Consider the following 14,018-nt stretch of genomic DNA (forward strand, 5'->3'; position numbering starts at 1 on the left):
TTTGAACTGCTGCTAAAACCAACATGTGCTCAGTAATGGTACACAACTATGAAGTTGTTTAAGTGCAGGCAACACTGAGCATGACTATATATATACACATACATATATACACATATACACATATGTGTGTGTGTGTGTGCATGTGTTTGTATAATCATGCTCAGTGTTGCCTGCATTTAAACAACTTCATAATTTTGTGTCTCAGGCCAAATTGGCAATCAGTTCCAAATTCTATTGACTGAACAGAGCTCAGACATTCAAATGACTGTGTGGTGCTACCACCAGCAAGTATCCTATGTCCCATATTCTTTAGTCAGGGGCTTCAGATATTCTCAAATCTATGGCAGACATACTATGTGCCAGCCCTAAGCCCAGAGGCCTTGGGGTTCTGATGTCACCTAGTCTTGCTTGTCCCTAGCCAAAAGGGCATAGGAGAGCCCAAGAGCAATCCCCCAACACCACAAATTACATGACTATGGAAAATTATAACAAATTTATAATTTTTCCATATATAGGATCTACTTATTGGGGGAGGAAGAGTCACCTTATAGTTAGGCTTGCCTTATATTTGAGTAAATAAGGCAATCTGCCTATGGGATAATTCTTTACTATGGTTTAATTTGTGATTGTTCCCATTTTCTGCCAACCTCCATTTCCAACCTCAAATAAAGTCCCATTATTCCTAATAATTCTTGATAATTGGTCCCACTGAATAATTCAGCATTTATCTGCAATTCCCCTGGCACTGGGAATTAACCAGAGTTTACTATATACCTATTTATCTCTTCTAATACTACTGCTACTAATAGCTTTCAAACAAAGGTATACATGGAATCATGATTAGTGCTGGGTTATATGGTAATGGCAGAGTAATTGAGGATACTGACAGATGTGTAGCCCTCCGCTGTAACTCATGGTACTTCCCAGAAAGCTCTGTGAGTTACAGCAACCCCCCAAACACTTGCTGTTTGGTTGGGGGGCAGGGGAGTATTGAGCTCCACTTTGGAACTGATCCAGTGTCTGCAGCCTCTCTCCCCTGCCCCTGCCGCTCCCTCCCCCAGCTCTGTTGCTGTTGTCAGTATGACAGGGGGAGAAGACAGGGGAGGGAGCTCCATTCTGGGGCTTGCCCAGCTTGTGCCAGGGTGGGGGTGGGTGAATCCACCTCCAATCCACCCATGCCCCATCTCCAGTGCAGGCTGGGCAAACCCCAGAATGGAGCTCCCTCCCCTGCCTTCTCTCCCTCCCATCCTGATGACAGCACCAGGGAAAGGGCTGGGCTGCATCAACCCAGCCCTGCTCCTGCACAGGGACAAACAGAAGTTAATGAAGGCACTCTGCTTTGGAATGCCTTCATCTGAACCTTTATTAAATAAGGGTTTATTTGCTGTGCAATTGGGCACTTTTAAAGTGCTTTGCATCCAGGTGCATGCCCCCTACCCGCCTTGTTATGCCATTGGTCAAGGCACAGTTGTAGTGTGCTTTTTAGGGACCAATTGCACAGCAAATATCACTTCTGTCACCCTGAATGACAGGCTTAATGAGTCTAATGAATGACAGCAGCAGAAACATTAAGTTAGATACTTCTTTACAGTTAAATAATATACTAGTTCATAAAGGTTGATGTGGTAAGAGCATGGTTTACCTAAGTAAACTTATTTGTTTTTTCCTTGTTAGTATTCCAATTAAATAATAATACAATTTGCTCCATAATTAAATATTATCTCTTTTAACTTTACTGTAGTAATTTTAAGTAGCTTTCTTCTAGACCTAAACACACTGGACTGGAACCATGAAAATCTCATTGCTGTTGCTCTAGGATCTTGTGCATACATCTGGAATGGAGAAACCCACCAAAGCAATGAAAGCATTGATTTAAATTCCAGTGCAAAGTACATTTCATCTATTGCTTGGATAAAAGAAGGAACTTGTCTTGCTGTTGGTACTAGTGATGGGGAAGTTCAGGTACTGGATAATTTATGTTCCTATTCTTGTTCAGGTTTAGATACAGTGGCCACAAGACATTCATATCACTTATTTTTTCTTACTTTAGAAGTTTTCACACATATTTGGAGACAGATTCATAGCATCCCCCATAATGCAGTGTTGCACTTTGCCAAATGCATGGGTGTTACCCATTATTACCTAAATGTACTGAGGCTCTTGGAGTCACTTAAAGACTAATGACTAGATAAATAATAGTCACCACAGTCAGTCAGAAATCTTGCTACCATTAAGTGAAACCCCTGAATACAACTATTTCCCTCAACATGCATGATTTTTAACTGTACTTTCCAGTAGTCTGCCATGTGATGGCTTGCTGTAATCACATTTGCCATTAGCAGCCAGGTTGAAATTATCCTATGTGACCCATCTAGCAGATTTTCTCTCTGATATTCTGCTGTTCCTTCACATATAAAGCTCCAATGTCTACTAATAAAGTCCAATATAGTTGTCCAGAAAGTTGGGAGAAACCTGGATGAGATTTTTGTATAGTGTAGGAATCAGCTCTGCTTAGAAGTCAATAAACTAATAACCATGGATCTTCAAATCCCTAAATAAATGGCTTTCTTTGTAGAGTTACTTAACACCTGCAGCTCTTCTTGATTTCTGCAACAGTGATTTAGCACCAGAGTTTGGAAGTGTTGGCCTTAAAGCACAATACTTCAATTAATAAACTTCAGGTATTGGCTTTTAAACATCACGATTACATCAAATTAATGATAAATGGTGGACAATGATTATTATAAAAAATAATTAACCCCCTTTGTTTTGTTTGGTTTGGTTAGTTGTGGGACATTGAAACCAAAAAGAGGTTGAGAAACATGGTTGGTCACCTTTCTGTTGTTGGAGCCATGAGCTGGAATCATTATATACTTAGCAGGTAAGCAGTAAAATATATTAATTTTTGCACAGCATTTATTCAGGCAAAAATCCCATATACTTTAGAGGATTTCTTTGTTTTTGGTGAAAAAATGCACATTCTCTTTTACTTATTTATGTATGTACCTATTATCTCAGATACCTTGGTGATAAGTTCCCTCATAAGACCTGGGCTAGTTCTCCACCTATCTCTGCTTGGCCATGTCTCTATGATATCACAAGGTGAATTTACTTCTGTGCAGAATGCCAACACAATTCTTTCATGCACCACATAAATCCATTTTAAGGGCTCAAAGTGTATAAAAGTGTTTGATTGTTTTCTGCTAGTGCTCTGCACAGGGCTGAATTTCATTCCAGTTGCCTCACCTTATGGCCCCCCTGTACATGTTACAGGTATTGCACAATTAACTGGTTATTTCTGCAGTTACCTTAAGACCAGCTACATGTGCAAAGTAGCTGTCACACAATAAAAAGCTCCAACCAGCTATTAAGTTAGACCTCAAATATGTGTACTAACTTCATAGCTGGTTGCTATTGAACTTTAATTTTCATGTGTAGCAGGGTCTCTCCTGCTGCTGCTAGGGATTCCAGCTGCAGGGGTGCACCTTGCCCAGCATGAAACCCCCAAGTCCTGTGGATCGTGGCTGCTGGGATCATAGATTCATAGATTGTAAGGCCAGAAGGGACCTTAGAAAATCATTGGGTCCAGCCCCCTGCACCAAGCCAGAAAGATAACTGGGGGGCAGGTGACCCCAGCAAGGTGACTGTCTAGTTTCCTTTTGAAGATTTCCAGGGTAAGTGATTGCACCACCTCTGGAGGAAGATTATTCCACAGTCTGGACACCCTGACTGTGAAGAAGTTTTTCCTAATGTTGAGCATGAATTGATCATCTAGGAGTTTGTGGCCATTACTCCTAGTTTTCCCTTCCGGTGCTTTGGTGAACAGTTGCTCACCAAGCCCTTGATGTACTCCCCTAGTGTAGTGGTATGCTGCTACCAGGTCCCCTCTCAGCCTTCTTTTCTTCAGGTTGAAGAGTCCCAGACTCCTCAGCTTTTCCTCGTATTGCTTGCCATGTAAGACTGATCATATGGGTGGCTCTTCTTTGGACTCTATCAAGCTTGTCCCTGTCCTTGTTAAAGTGTGGTGCCCAGAACTGGATGCAGGTCTCACCAGTGCTGAGTAGAGCAGACGAATCACCTCCTTGGTTTTGCTGCAGATGCATTGATTGATGCGTGCCAGAGTATTATTTACTCTACTGGCTATAGCATCACACTGCCGGCTCATGTTTATACTGTGGTCTATTATTACCCCCAGATCCCTTTCATTCATGGTGCCTGCCAAGCCTGTAGGTGTGTTGGGGGTTGCTTGTCCTGAGGTGGAGCACTTTACATTTATTGACATTGAATGCCATCAGGTTCTGATCTGCCCAACTTGCTAGCCTGTCTGGGTCCACCCGTATCTGTAGCCTATCTTCAAGCATGACCACACTTCCCCATAACTTGGTGTCGTCCGTGATGTTGGCCAGTGAGCTTTTCACCCCCACATCCAAATTGTTAATAAAGATGTTGAAAAGTATTGGACCAAGCACTGATCCCTGTGGGACACTGCTGCCCACTTCTCACCAGGATGACACAGATCCATTCACTATGGCTCTCTGGGTTCTATCCTGCAGCCAGTTTCTCACCCACCTGACTGTCTCAGAGTTAAGTCCACAATCCTCCAATTTTCTTGCGAGGACATCGTGGGATACTAGATCAAAGGCCTTTTGGAAGTCAAGGTATACAATGTCAACCTGCTGTCTTGTGTCCAGGTGGTGAGTTATCTGGTCATAAAAGGAGATGAGGTTGGTAAGGCAAGACCTGCCTGCAATGAACTTTTCTAGGATTTTCCCTAGGATGAAAGTTAGGCTGATTGGCCTATAGTTACCTGGGTCCTCCCTCTGGCCCTTCTTGTGGATGGGCATAACATTGGCCCTCTTCCAGTCCTCAAGGACTTCTCCAGAGCGCTAGGAGTTGTGAAAGAGTTGCACCAGGGTTTCCGCAATGACTTCATCCAGCAACTTCAGCACTTTTGGATGAAGATCATCTGGTCCCGCTGACTCGTATATGTTTAATTTTTTTGATTGGTCATACACCAATTTTATGGCAATACTAGGAAGGCAATTATTCCTACCGTGCTTATCCTATACTCTACCTGGCATTGTTTTCTCCTTGGTCCGGTGAAAGACTGATGCAAAGTAGTCATTCAAGAGTTCAGCTTTCTCCTGGATGCCAGTAACCAGCTATCCTGAGTTGTTGAACAACTGCCCTACACTCCCATTTGTTCTCCTCCTGTTCCCTGTGTACCTAAAGAAGGACTTCTTGTTGTCCTTGATTCCTGCTGCTAATCTAAGTTTGGTTGCTGCTTTAGCCTTTCTTATCGGTTCCCTGCAAATGTGGGCTATCATGGAATAGACCTCCTTGGGGCCTATCCCAAGCTTCCATTGTTTATAAGCCTCTTTCTTCTTTCTTAAGAGGAGCGTGATTTCCCTGTTTAGCCAAGAGGGCTTCCCAGCCCTTCTGTTACCTTTCCTCTGCATGGGAGTGGACTTCCTTTGTGCTTCAAGAATCATGTCCTTAAGAAACAACCACTCTTCATTCACACCTTTTGCCTTTGGTCCCTGGTCCTGCTGCCTTACATTGGACAGTGAACATTATGGTTGCATGGTCTCTGTCGCCTAGACTTCCCTCTATATTTAAGTCGGTCACCAGGCTGTCTCGTTTGGCCAGGAGCAAATCTAGCAGAGCATCACCTCTGGTTGGCCCATGCACCTCCTGAATCAGGAAGAACTACTTGACACAGGTCAGGAAGGTTTGTGACTGATCCAACTTGGCTGAGTGTTCCTCCCAGGAGATGTCTGGATAATTAAAATCGCCCACGATGATCATGTCACATGCACGTGCAGCCTCTGTCAATTCTCGGGTGAACTCTAGATCAAGTTCCTCCCCCTGGTTTGGTGGTCTGTAGTATACACCTACAGTTAGGTCTCTCTTGCCATGTCTCCCCCCACTGCAACTTAACCCAGAGGGTTTCAAGCTGTTCATTTTTGGAGCCAATGTCAGCCTCCAAGGAGGTATACTGCTTTTTCACATAGAGAGCAACGCCACCACCTTTCTTTCCCACCTGGTCCCTTCTATGCAGGGTGTAGCCCTCTATAGCTGTGCTCCAGTCGTATGAGGAGTCCCACCAAGTCTCCATAATCCCTACTAGATCATAATGCCCACTGAGTAGGAGGGCTAGCTCCTCCTGCTTGTTCCCCATGCTCCTGGCATTAGTATATAGGCACCTGAGTCCCCCTACTGAGGCCCTCGTCTTCCTGTCTCGCTGATGGGAGCTACTCTTGTGGGAGCTATTCCCACAGCTCCCACAAGAGTGGCTCTCCCAGAGTCCCTATATACAGGGCTTACTTGTATGTTGGTCCCTGGACATGTTTGAATCTGTGTATCCCTGTCCCCCAGCAATCTTAGTTTAAAGCCCTGTCCAGAAGATCGGCCATCCTGGCCGTGAACAGGGACTTACCTTTTCTCATGAGGTGGATGCCGTCACTTTCCAGGAACCCTCTCTCCTTGAAGTGTGTGCTGTGGTCAAGGAATCTGAAGCCTTCTCAGTGGTACCAGCGTCATGGTAGCTGGTTCATTTCCTCAATGCATCCTTCTCTTCTGGGACTGCAGCCTGCAGCAGGGAGCACAGAAAAAAAGACTACCTGGGCCCCCAACCCCTTGAACCCAGCTTCCAGAGCCCTGTAGTCACTCATGACCCAGTCTGGATCACTCCTGGCCATGTCATTAGTTCCCACATGGATGAGGAGCATGGGGTAGTAGTTGGAGGGCCAGATGAGCCTGGGGATCCTCTCTGCTACATCTCAGATGTGAGCCCCTGGGAGGCAGCAGACCTCACGGGCTAGGGATGGGTCCCACCAAGCTCCACAGGAGGGAGTCCCCCACCACCACCACCTTGCGCCTCCTCTTAGGGATGGCAGCAAGCTGCTTACCTTCCTCCTTTTCTGGAGTCACCATTGGAGCCTCCTTATGTGTGGGGAGCGTACCTGTTGTGCAGGTATGATCCTTAAGGCTTGGGGGTGCATCAAATTCCCAGGCCCATATGGGGCTCTCTGTCTGGCTGTGCCTCACATGTAAACCGGGCTGAGAGCCCCACAACTGATGGGATCTCTTGGCCCCAGCTGTACATGGCCCCCATGGCTGCTGGCCCCCACAGCAAAGGGGCTCCCAGCTGTGGGAACCTGCTTCTTACCACTACATGGGGAGCCCAGGGTCAGGCTCCCACTATACTGACGGTAAGGTGCGATTGGATCTAATGTGCAATCCCACAGTCATGCTTCCTGCATAGCATGGCAGGAGGCATGATTGTGTGAATCACATATCAGATCCAGTCATGCCTTTATTTGCATGTGTAGGGGAGCCTATGTATCAAAGCATCATTTCAATAAGGGGATTCAGCTGAGATAGATTGTGTATGCTTTCTGTAGCCATTTTGGACTAACAGTCTGCTCCTTTGTCTGTTCCCAGTTCATTTTATTGGGCACCAAATAATGAAGCAAAAAAACTATCATTACACTTAGTGTCATGGTTAGTGTTGCCTGAAGTTTCCATTTCAAAGCCTTGTAAAATCCCGATAATTTTGGTAAACAGAGAAATAAGAGCTGAACCTAATTCAAACTTGTTTTAGACCCTTGAGCTCTGTGATGAAACTCAGAATGAAACTTTCTTCTCTGCCTGGGTAGGCACACGTTCTGGAGAGCTTTGTGGTTTTGATTTCAGAAGAAAATATTTCTAACAGTTGATTGTAGTAGGCCTGGTGAGTCCTGCAAAGATGATGATCAGCCTCGCCTGCCAGTACTATATTCACTAGTTTCTGTTTGCATTTCATCTTAGTATGCAGATGAAACGGAGATCTTGTATCTCTGAATAGAAAATGACACAAGAGTTCAACACCCATATTAACTAAAATTAGCAATTTGATGCTATTTCTCTTGGTTAAAATACATCTCTAGGAGTACTCTTCTATCAGTTAGCGGGAAATTATTCATGAGACTGAAGTTCCTAATGTAGAGAGAGAGCATTATGCATGATGATGTATGCTCAGTATATGCTATGATAAAAAGAAATCTGCTGTTTCCTTAAGACATGAGTTAACTCTAACTGGTGGCTTGGCTTTGCGTTTTCTGGATGCACTTAGGCCTCTGAAGAATTTAGCAAGTCAACAGAATGCAAGCTAAAGAAAGGCACTCTCTGCCTTGCAATTCACTGATTTCTTTTTTAGATTTTGGATTTTAAACTTCATTGCAGAACAACAAGGAAGTTTTTGTTATCTCCCTGCCTGCCATCTGACACCTCCAGGGAAAGAATTCTACCTGATCAACACATCAAAGAGCTACCCAACACAGCTCACAAAGCTGTTCTTATGGACCCAGAGGGACAGCCTTCCATCTTCAGCTCCCTCTGTGCAAAAATGAAATTTATTTCCTACCTATGGGGACTTTTACCATCTTGTACCATCTACACTTTTCCCAGAGCCTGACAAAGGGACTTTGATCCCGAAAGCTTGCAGAAAAGGACAGGTTTTTTTGCCATTTTCTGGTTGGTCTAATAAGAGGTATCATTTTGGAACCAAGAGTTCTAGTTTTTTGTATGTCTTTTTGTCTCAGACCAACACAGCTACCAAGTACAGCCCTGATTTCTTTTTGACATTCATGTGAAGAAGAGGATACTAGGCACTTTTACATGAAAAATCTGAGCATAAAAACTAATTCTGAAATAAGAACATGACACAAATCAATTTTTCTGATATACTCAATGGGAAAGTTTGCTGTAGTAATTGTACTACCAAACATATTGTAATATCAGATGTCTGGTGTTACCTTGTAAAGCAAGTTATCATTGGTCCAGGTGACAGAATGGTTTATGCCTGTGGCGGCTCCCTCATTCTGCCACAGATTTGACATGGGTAGAGTTTTTCTAGAGGACTATGCAAGAAAGCATTATCAATATTTAATTCAGCAGTTGTTCTAGAGATATGTAATGATTGTACCACCAAGAACTAATGTCAGACCCTAGCTAAGCTGTCAGTCAGTGTAATAGGGGACTAAAAGGATTTTGGTCTATATGTGTGCATTGTGCACACCCGAATGGGAGGAAAATGCGAATCCAGGGACCATTATTGACCTCATACAATAGTCAGTCAAGGACTAGGAGAATGTGGGGCCTTAGGTCCATTCTGCAATATATCAGTCAGTGCAGCTTAGCCAGCCTGGCAGGGGAAGGAGGCTATGGCAAATGTAGGGCTGGCTTGATTTCCTCACAACCTGGAAATGATGGGGGACAGATTGTGACTTGATAGTAAGTATTTTCCAAGAGCAAAGCAAATATTTAGTGTCCCTTATTTGGGAATCAAAACAATGCCACAAATGACTTGGGCAAAATTTCACAGGGAAAAATGCCTGAGTGCTTTTATGAGAGGAACAATAGCAATTACATGTCAATGGTTTAAATCTGAACAGGGGGCAAATCAGTAGCAATACACTAAAACACAGCTTCAGGGAAGTAGAATGTGTAATAGAGAATAGTTCATCTGCCCACCTTGGACTAGACAGGGATGCTTGGCCTTGTTCCATTGCTGGAAAGCATTAAAATCTGAGTGTCGTTAATAATTGTCTTAGTTTTCGCTCTTTATTTGAAATCTTGTTATTTTATGTGCATTTTATCACTGCTATGGTTTGCTGCTGCAACCACTAAAAACGTGAATTTCCATACTTCTGAATTGTAGCTTGTTAAATGATGCTCTCATTTTGCCTCAGCAGTGGTTCAAGATTAGGATTTGTTCATCATCATGATGTGCGGGTTGCTCAACACCATGTAGGGACTCTTTGTCAAAACAAGCAGAGCATTTGCAGCCTGAAATGGTCCCTAAACAACAAGCTGCTGGCAAGTGGGTCCAGTGATGGCATATTGAATATTTGGCCTAGTGATCCTGGAGCAACAGTGCATTGCAAGCCAGTGCAAACTATGCCCCATCCCTCAGCAGTAAAGGTACAAGTGCTCTATTATTTTACATAAATAGTATATTTGATACAAAGGACAGTATTTTCTCTATATGCATTTATGTGCTATATTTATTGGTGATGGAAGATATGTCAAAAGGCCAGCAAAATAAAATGGCACAACTTTCAATGGTCTTCAGACTTTTAGGGTAATCTCAGTGAGCCTTTCTAGTTTTTGCTACTCAGAGGGCACATCTATATGAGATGCTACTGTGCAGGTAGCTTATTGCTACCATGCAATAACATTGCTGGGCATTAACTGTGGTGACAATACTGTACAGTAGTAACAAGCTACTGTGCAGTATCATTGGAAAAAATGTGCAGTGATGGTACTGTGCAGTAACACTGGTAGTAACAACTGTGCAGTCCACCGCTTGTGTAGACGTGGCCACTATGGACTGAAGTTAGTTTTCGGTCCATTCTAATACTGTATTATTCTAAAGTCCAAGTGAGTCAATGATGCTTTGATTTCTCAGGAGTTTGTTTCCATTTCTGGCTTAGTTTTAACACTCACCTACAGGGAAGCAGGCAAGAAAGTCAGCTTAAGAGTGGGATGCAAGGAGGACACAGATGCATGCTTATGTGGATCTGGTGGCCATATTACTCCTGGCACTGAGGGCTGTATGGTTGCAGCCTGAGGGAGTGTGTGTGTGTGAAGGTGGATATTTCTTTCCAAGTTACATTCCATAAAATCTGACTATCCAGATGTTACATGGGTGGAATACATTTCTGTCCTTACAAGCATTTTTATCCTGCTTGCCCTTCCTAATCCCTTGTAACTATAATGCTAGTGTACTCTTGAAAACTAAGAACCTTGATACACAAGGGAGAAGCAACAACTAGAGCTAGGGGAAACCTGAGTTTTATGAGTGTATCTGGAGGTAGGATAGGCCACTATGAAGCAATAGTAATTGAAGTTTGAGCAGATGTTGGAACTGAAGAATCCTACATTTTATAGCTTCCCTGGAAATGGGTGCATGTGATAATATGTGCACATGTGGGTAGAGCAAGGCTAGGGGCAGAAGTTACATATAACCCAGTTTAAGTGCTCAGAATCTGGTTTAAACCTGTAATAAAACAGAAGTTCAGTGCACATAAACTGTTTTCAAAATGGCTGAAACCGGTTTAAGATAAACCTGGTTGGAGATAGTATCAGACTTAACTGATTTAGGTCAAACCAGTTTATGGAACTTCTGTCCCAGATCTCCTCCCTATTCAAACTAACTCACAGTCCCCCAACATCCCACGATGCTTTGCATCCCCACGCTGTTCTGTCTGCTCCAGCAGAGCAGTGTCTGCCTCCCCGCTCTGCTCCATAATCAGGGCAATATCACTGCTCCAGCAGGCAGAGAAGGGGGTGGTGGGAAGACCCTAATACTGAACCCCAGCCTGGTTCTGTCTGGTGGGGGGAAGCAAAAAGGGGGGAAGCCCTCGGAGCCCTCCACTCAAGCAGAGAGGGGGAGTGTGGCCAGATGCTGGTCTGGCCATGCTCCTCTCTCAGTTTGAGTGGTGGGGAGAGAGTCTCTGAGAGCTTCCCTCTACCCCTCATGCCTTCTAGGCATACCCTGGCTAGGGTTGGTGTGGGCCAGGGTGAGGGTTTAAACCCCCTCCCCCTATCCTCAGTGGGCCAGGCCAGGGCCTGGCCATGCCCACCCTCTCCACTCGAGCAGGAAGCTGGGAGAAAGCCTCTGAGGGCTTCCCTCCCAGCTTCCCTCCCTTCCCTTCAGCTGTGGCTAGTGGGCTGGGAGGCCTGCTCTAATGCCCACTGGCTTCTGGCCTGGGCCACTGCAGGCAGGTGGCTGCATTTCCGGAATCAAAAGTGAATATCTGTTTACTTGCTTATTGGGTCAATCTATGCAGTTTAGACTAACCTGCGAAGATTAAACTGATTCAGCCGTGGGCTTTTTGACTGCCTTTACTTAGCCTAAAAGGAAAAGAAGTGAACAGAAGCAGGTATGTTGAGTGTTGTTTGTTGTACTGCATTTCTGCAAGTTATTTTTAAAGGAAATATATTACATTTCCTATCTCCCTTAATATTCTGTTTTAGCATGGTATCTATTTACTTTTCTTCAGGCTATGAACTGGTGTCCGTGGCAGTCTGAAATCCTTGCCACTGGAGGTGGATTGAAGGATGGGCTTTTACGTGTCTGGGACATAAGCAGTGGGAAAACCATCAAAACCACAGAAACAAAATCTCAGGTGAAATCATGAGCTACCTGCCCTTGTCTTGTAAGGCTACACTCCTCTGACAAAACTCCCATTGACTTCAATAGAAGAATTGTGTTTGGGGTTGCAGTGTCCTGTCTATACATATATTTATACTATACTCCATCTGATTGTATCTGATTGGATTCATGATCAGTTAGTTTATTCTTATCCACCACTTCTGTCTCATCACAACTTTTAATTTGGTTAGAGAGGAGGTAGTTTCATAGTAGCTAGGGTCAGGAGGGACCTGAACAGATCATCTAGCCTGACCCCCTGCCACAGGCAGGAATGAATGCTGGGTTCACAAGACCCCAGACAGGTGATCATCCAACCTCCTCTTGAATTTGCCCAAGGTAGGGGCGAGGACCACTTCCCTGGGAAGTTGGTTCCAAATTTTGGCCACCCTAACTGTAAAATATTGCTTTCTGATCTCTAACCTAAACCTATTCTCCACCAGCTTATGGCCATTGTTCCTTGTCAACCCAGGTGGTGCTGGGGAGAAAAGAGCTCTGCCTATTTGCTGTTGATCCCCCCGATGAGCTTGTAGGCAGCCACCAGGTCCCCCCTCAGCCTCCTCTTGCTGAGGCTGAACAGGTTCAGGTCCCTCAGTCTCTCCTCATAGGGCCTGTCCTGCTGCCCTCTCACCAAGCAGGTGGCCCTCCTCTGAACCCTCTCCAGGCTGGCCATTTCCCTTTTGAAGTGCGGTGCCCAGTACTGGACGCAGTACTCCAACTGTGGCCTGACCAAAGTCGCATAGAGGGGGAGTATCGCCTCTCTGGACCAGCTTGAGATACGCCTTTGGATGCATGACAAGGTATGGCTGGCCTTGCTAGCTGTGGTCTGGCATTGTCGGCTCATGTTCATCTTGGAGTCAATAATGACTTCAAGATCCCTTTCCGCCTCTGTGCTTTCAAGAAGGGAACTCCCCAGCCTGTATGTATGCTGTGGATTCCTTCTCCCCAGGTGCAGCACCCTGCATTTGTCTATGTTGAACCCCATCCTATTCTCATCTGCCTGCTTTTGTAGTCTGTCTAAATCTAGTTGCGGCCTCTCTCTCCCTTCAAGTGTGTCCACCTCGCCCCACATCTTAGTGTCATCAGTAAATTTGGACAGCATGCTTTCCACCCCCTCGTCCAAGTTGCTGATGAAGATGTTAAACAGTGCGGGCCCGAGGACCGAGCCCTGGGGTACCCCACTGCTCACATCTCGTAAGAGCCAGGCTACTTGCTCTCCATCATCCTTTTCTCATTGGCAGTGCAGTTTTTGGTAAACACCCTATTGAGGAAAGGAAGATGTAGGAAAAGTAGAGTTCCCAAGAGGCCTGAGGTACTTGGAGTAGTGGGGAGGCGTGGTGAATCAATGAACAAGGATCAATCTCTGTAGTCTGAATATTAGGAGGCAGAGGGCTAAAGATTTTAAGCTGGTATAAACTAGAATTGCTCTGTTGATTTCAGTGAAGCTATGCAGTTCCCATTAGCTGAAGATTTAGCTGTAGTTTAGATGCAGTTGTACTCAGACTCAGTTGCTATTCAGGGAAATCAAATGATCCTCCTAAATATGTAACTATTCTGCTGCTGTTCAGCAGAAATGTGTATGTTTTGGACATTTATGAATGACATTTTCTAAAACCTATTGAATGATGCATGTGGATCCTCTTTGAAAACTAAAATGATCTTTTAAACTGCACTAGATTTGCTCCCTGTTCTGGTTACCCAATACCAATGAGCTAGTGACTGGACATGGTCTCCCTAAGAATCAGATCAAGATATGGAAGTATCCCATGCTTGCAAATTCAGTGGAGCTTTTTGGTAAGTATTTCAATAAGTTACTTTG

At 44.5% G+C, this 14,018-nt stretch overlaps 1 protein-coding gene across 4 annotated transcripts in view; it reads left to right on the forward strand.

The window, feature by feature from the left end:
- Positions 1-14,018, forward strand: part of CDC20B (cell division cycle 20B) — an 82,137-nt gene that overhangs the window by 48,482 nt on the left and 19,637 nt on the right. For 3 of the 4 annotated variants that reach the window (XM_019496074.2, XM_019496076.2, XM_019496077.2), the window contains 5 exons: positions 1,766-1,962; positions 2,787-2,881; positions 9,735-9,966; positions 12,051-12,176; positions 13,876-13,993. In XM_019496074.2, coding sequence (XP_019351619.2) covers positions 1,766-1,962; positions 2,787-2,881; positions 9,735-9,966; positions 12,051-12,176; positions 13,876-13,993 — 768 coding nt within the window. The remainder of the gene's footprint in view (positions 1-1,765; positions 1,963-2,786; positions 2,882-9,734; positions 9,967-12,050; positions 12,177-13,875; positions 13,994-14,018) is intronic. The other variant, XM_019496075.2, reaches the window with a different exon arrangement.

This window comes from Alligator mississippiensis, chromosome 3 (genome assembly GCF_030867095.1).
Source record: "Alligator mississippiensis isolate rAllMis1 chromosome 3, rAllMis1, whole genome shotgun sequence".
In the NCBI taxonomy this organism is placed as follows: domain Eukaryota; kingdom Metazoa; phylum Chordata; order Crocodylia; family Alligatoridae; genus Alligator; species Alligator mississippiensis.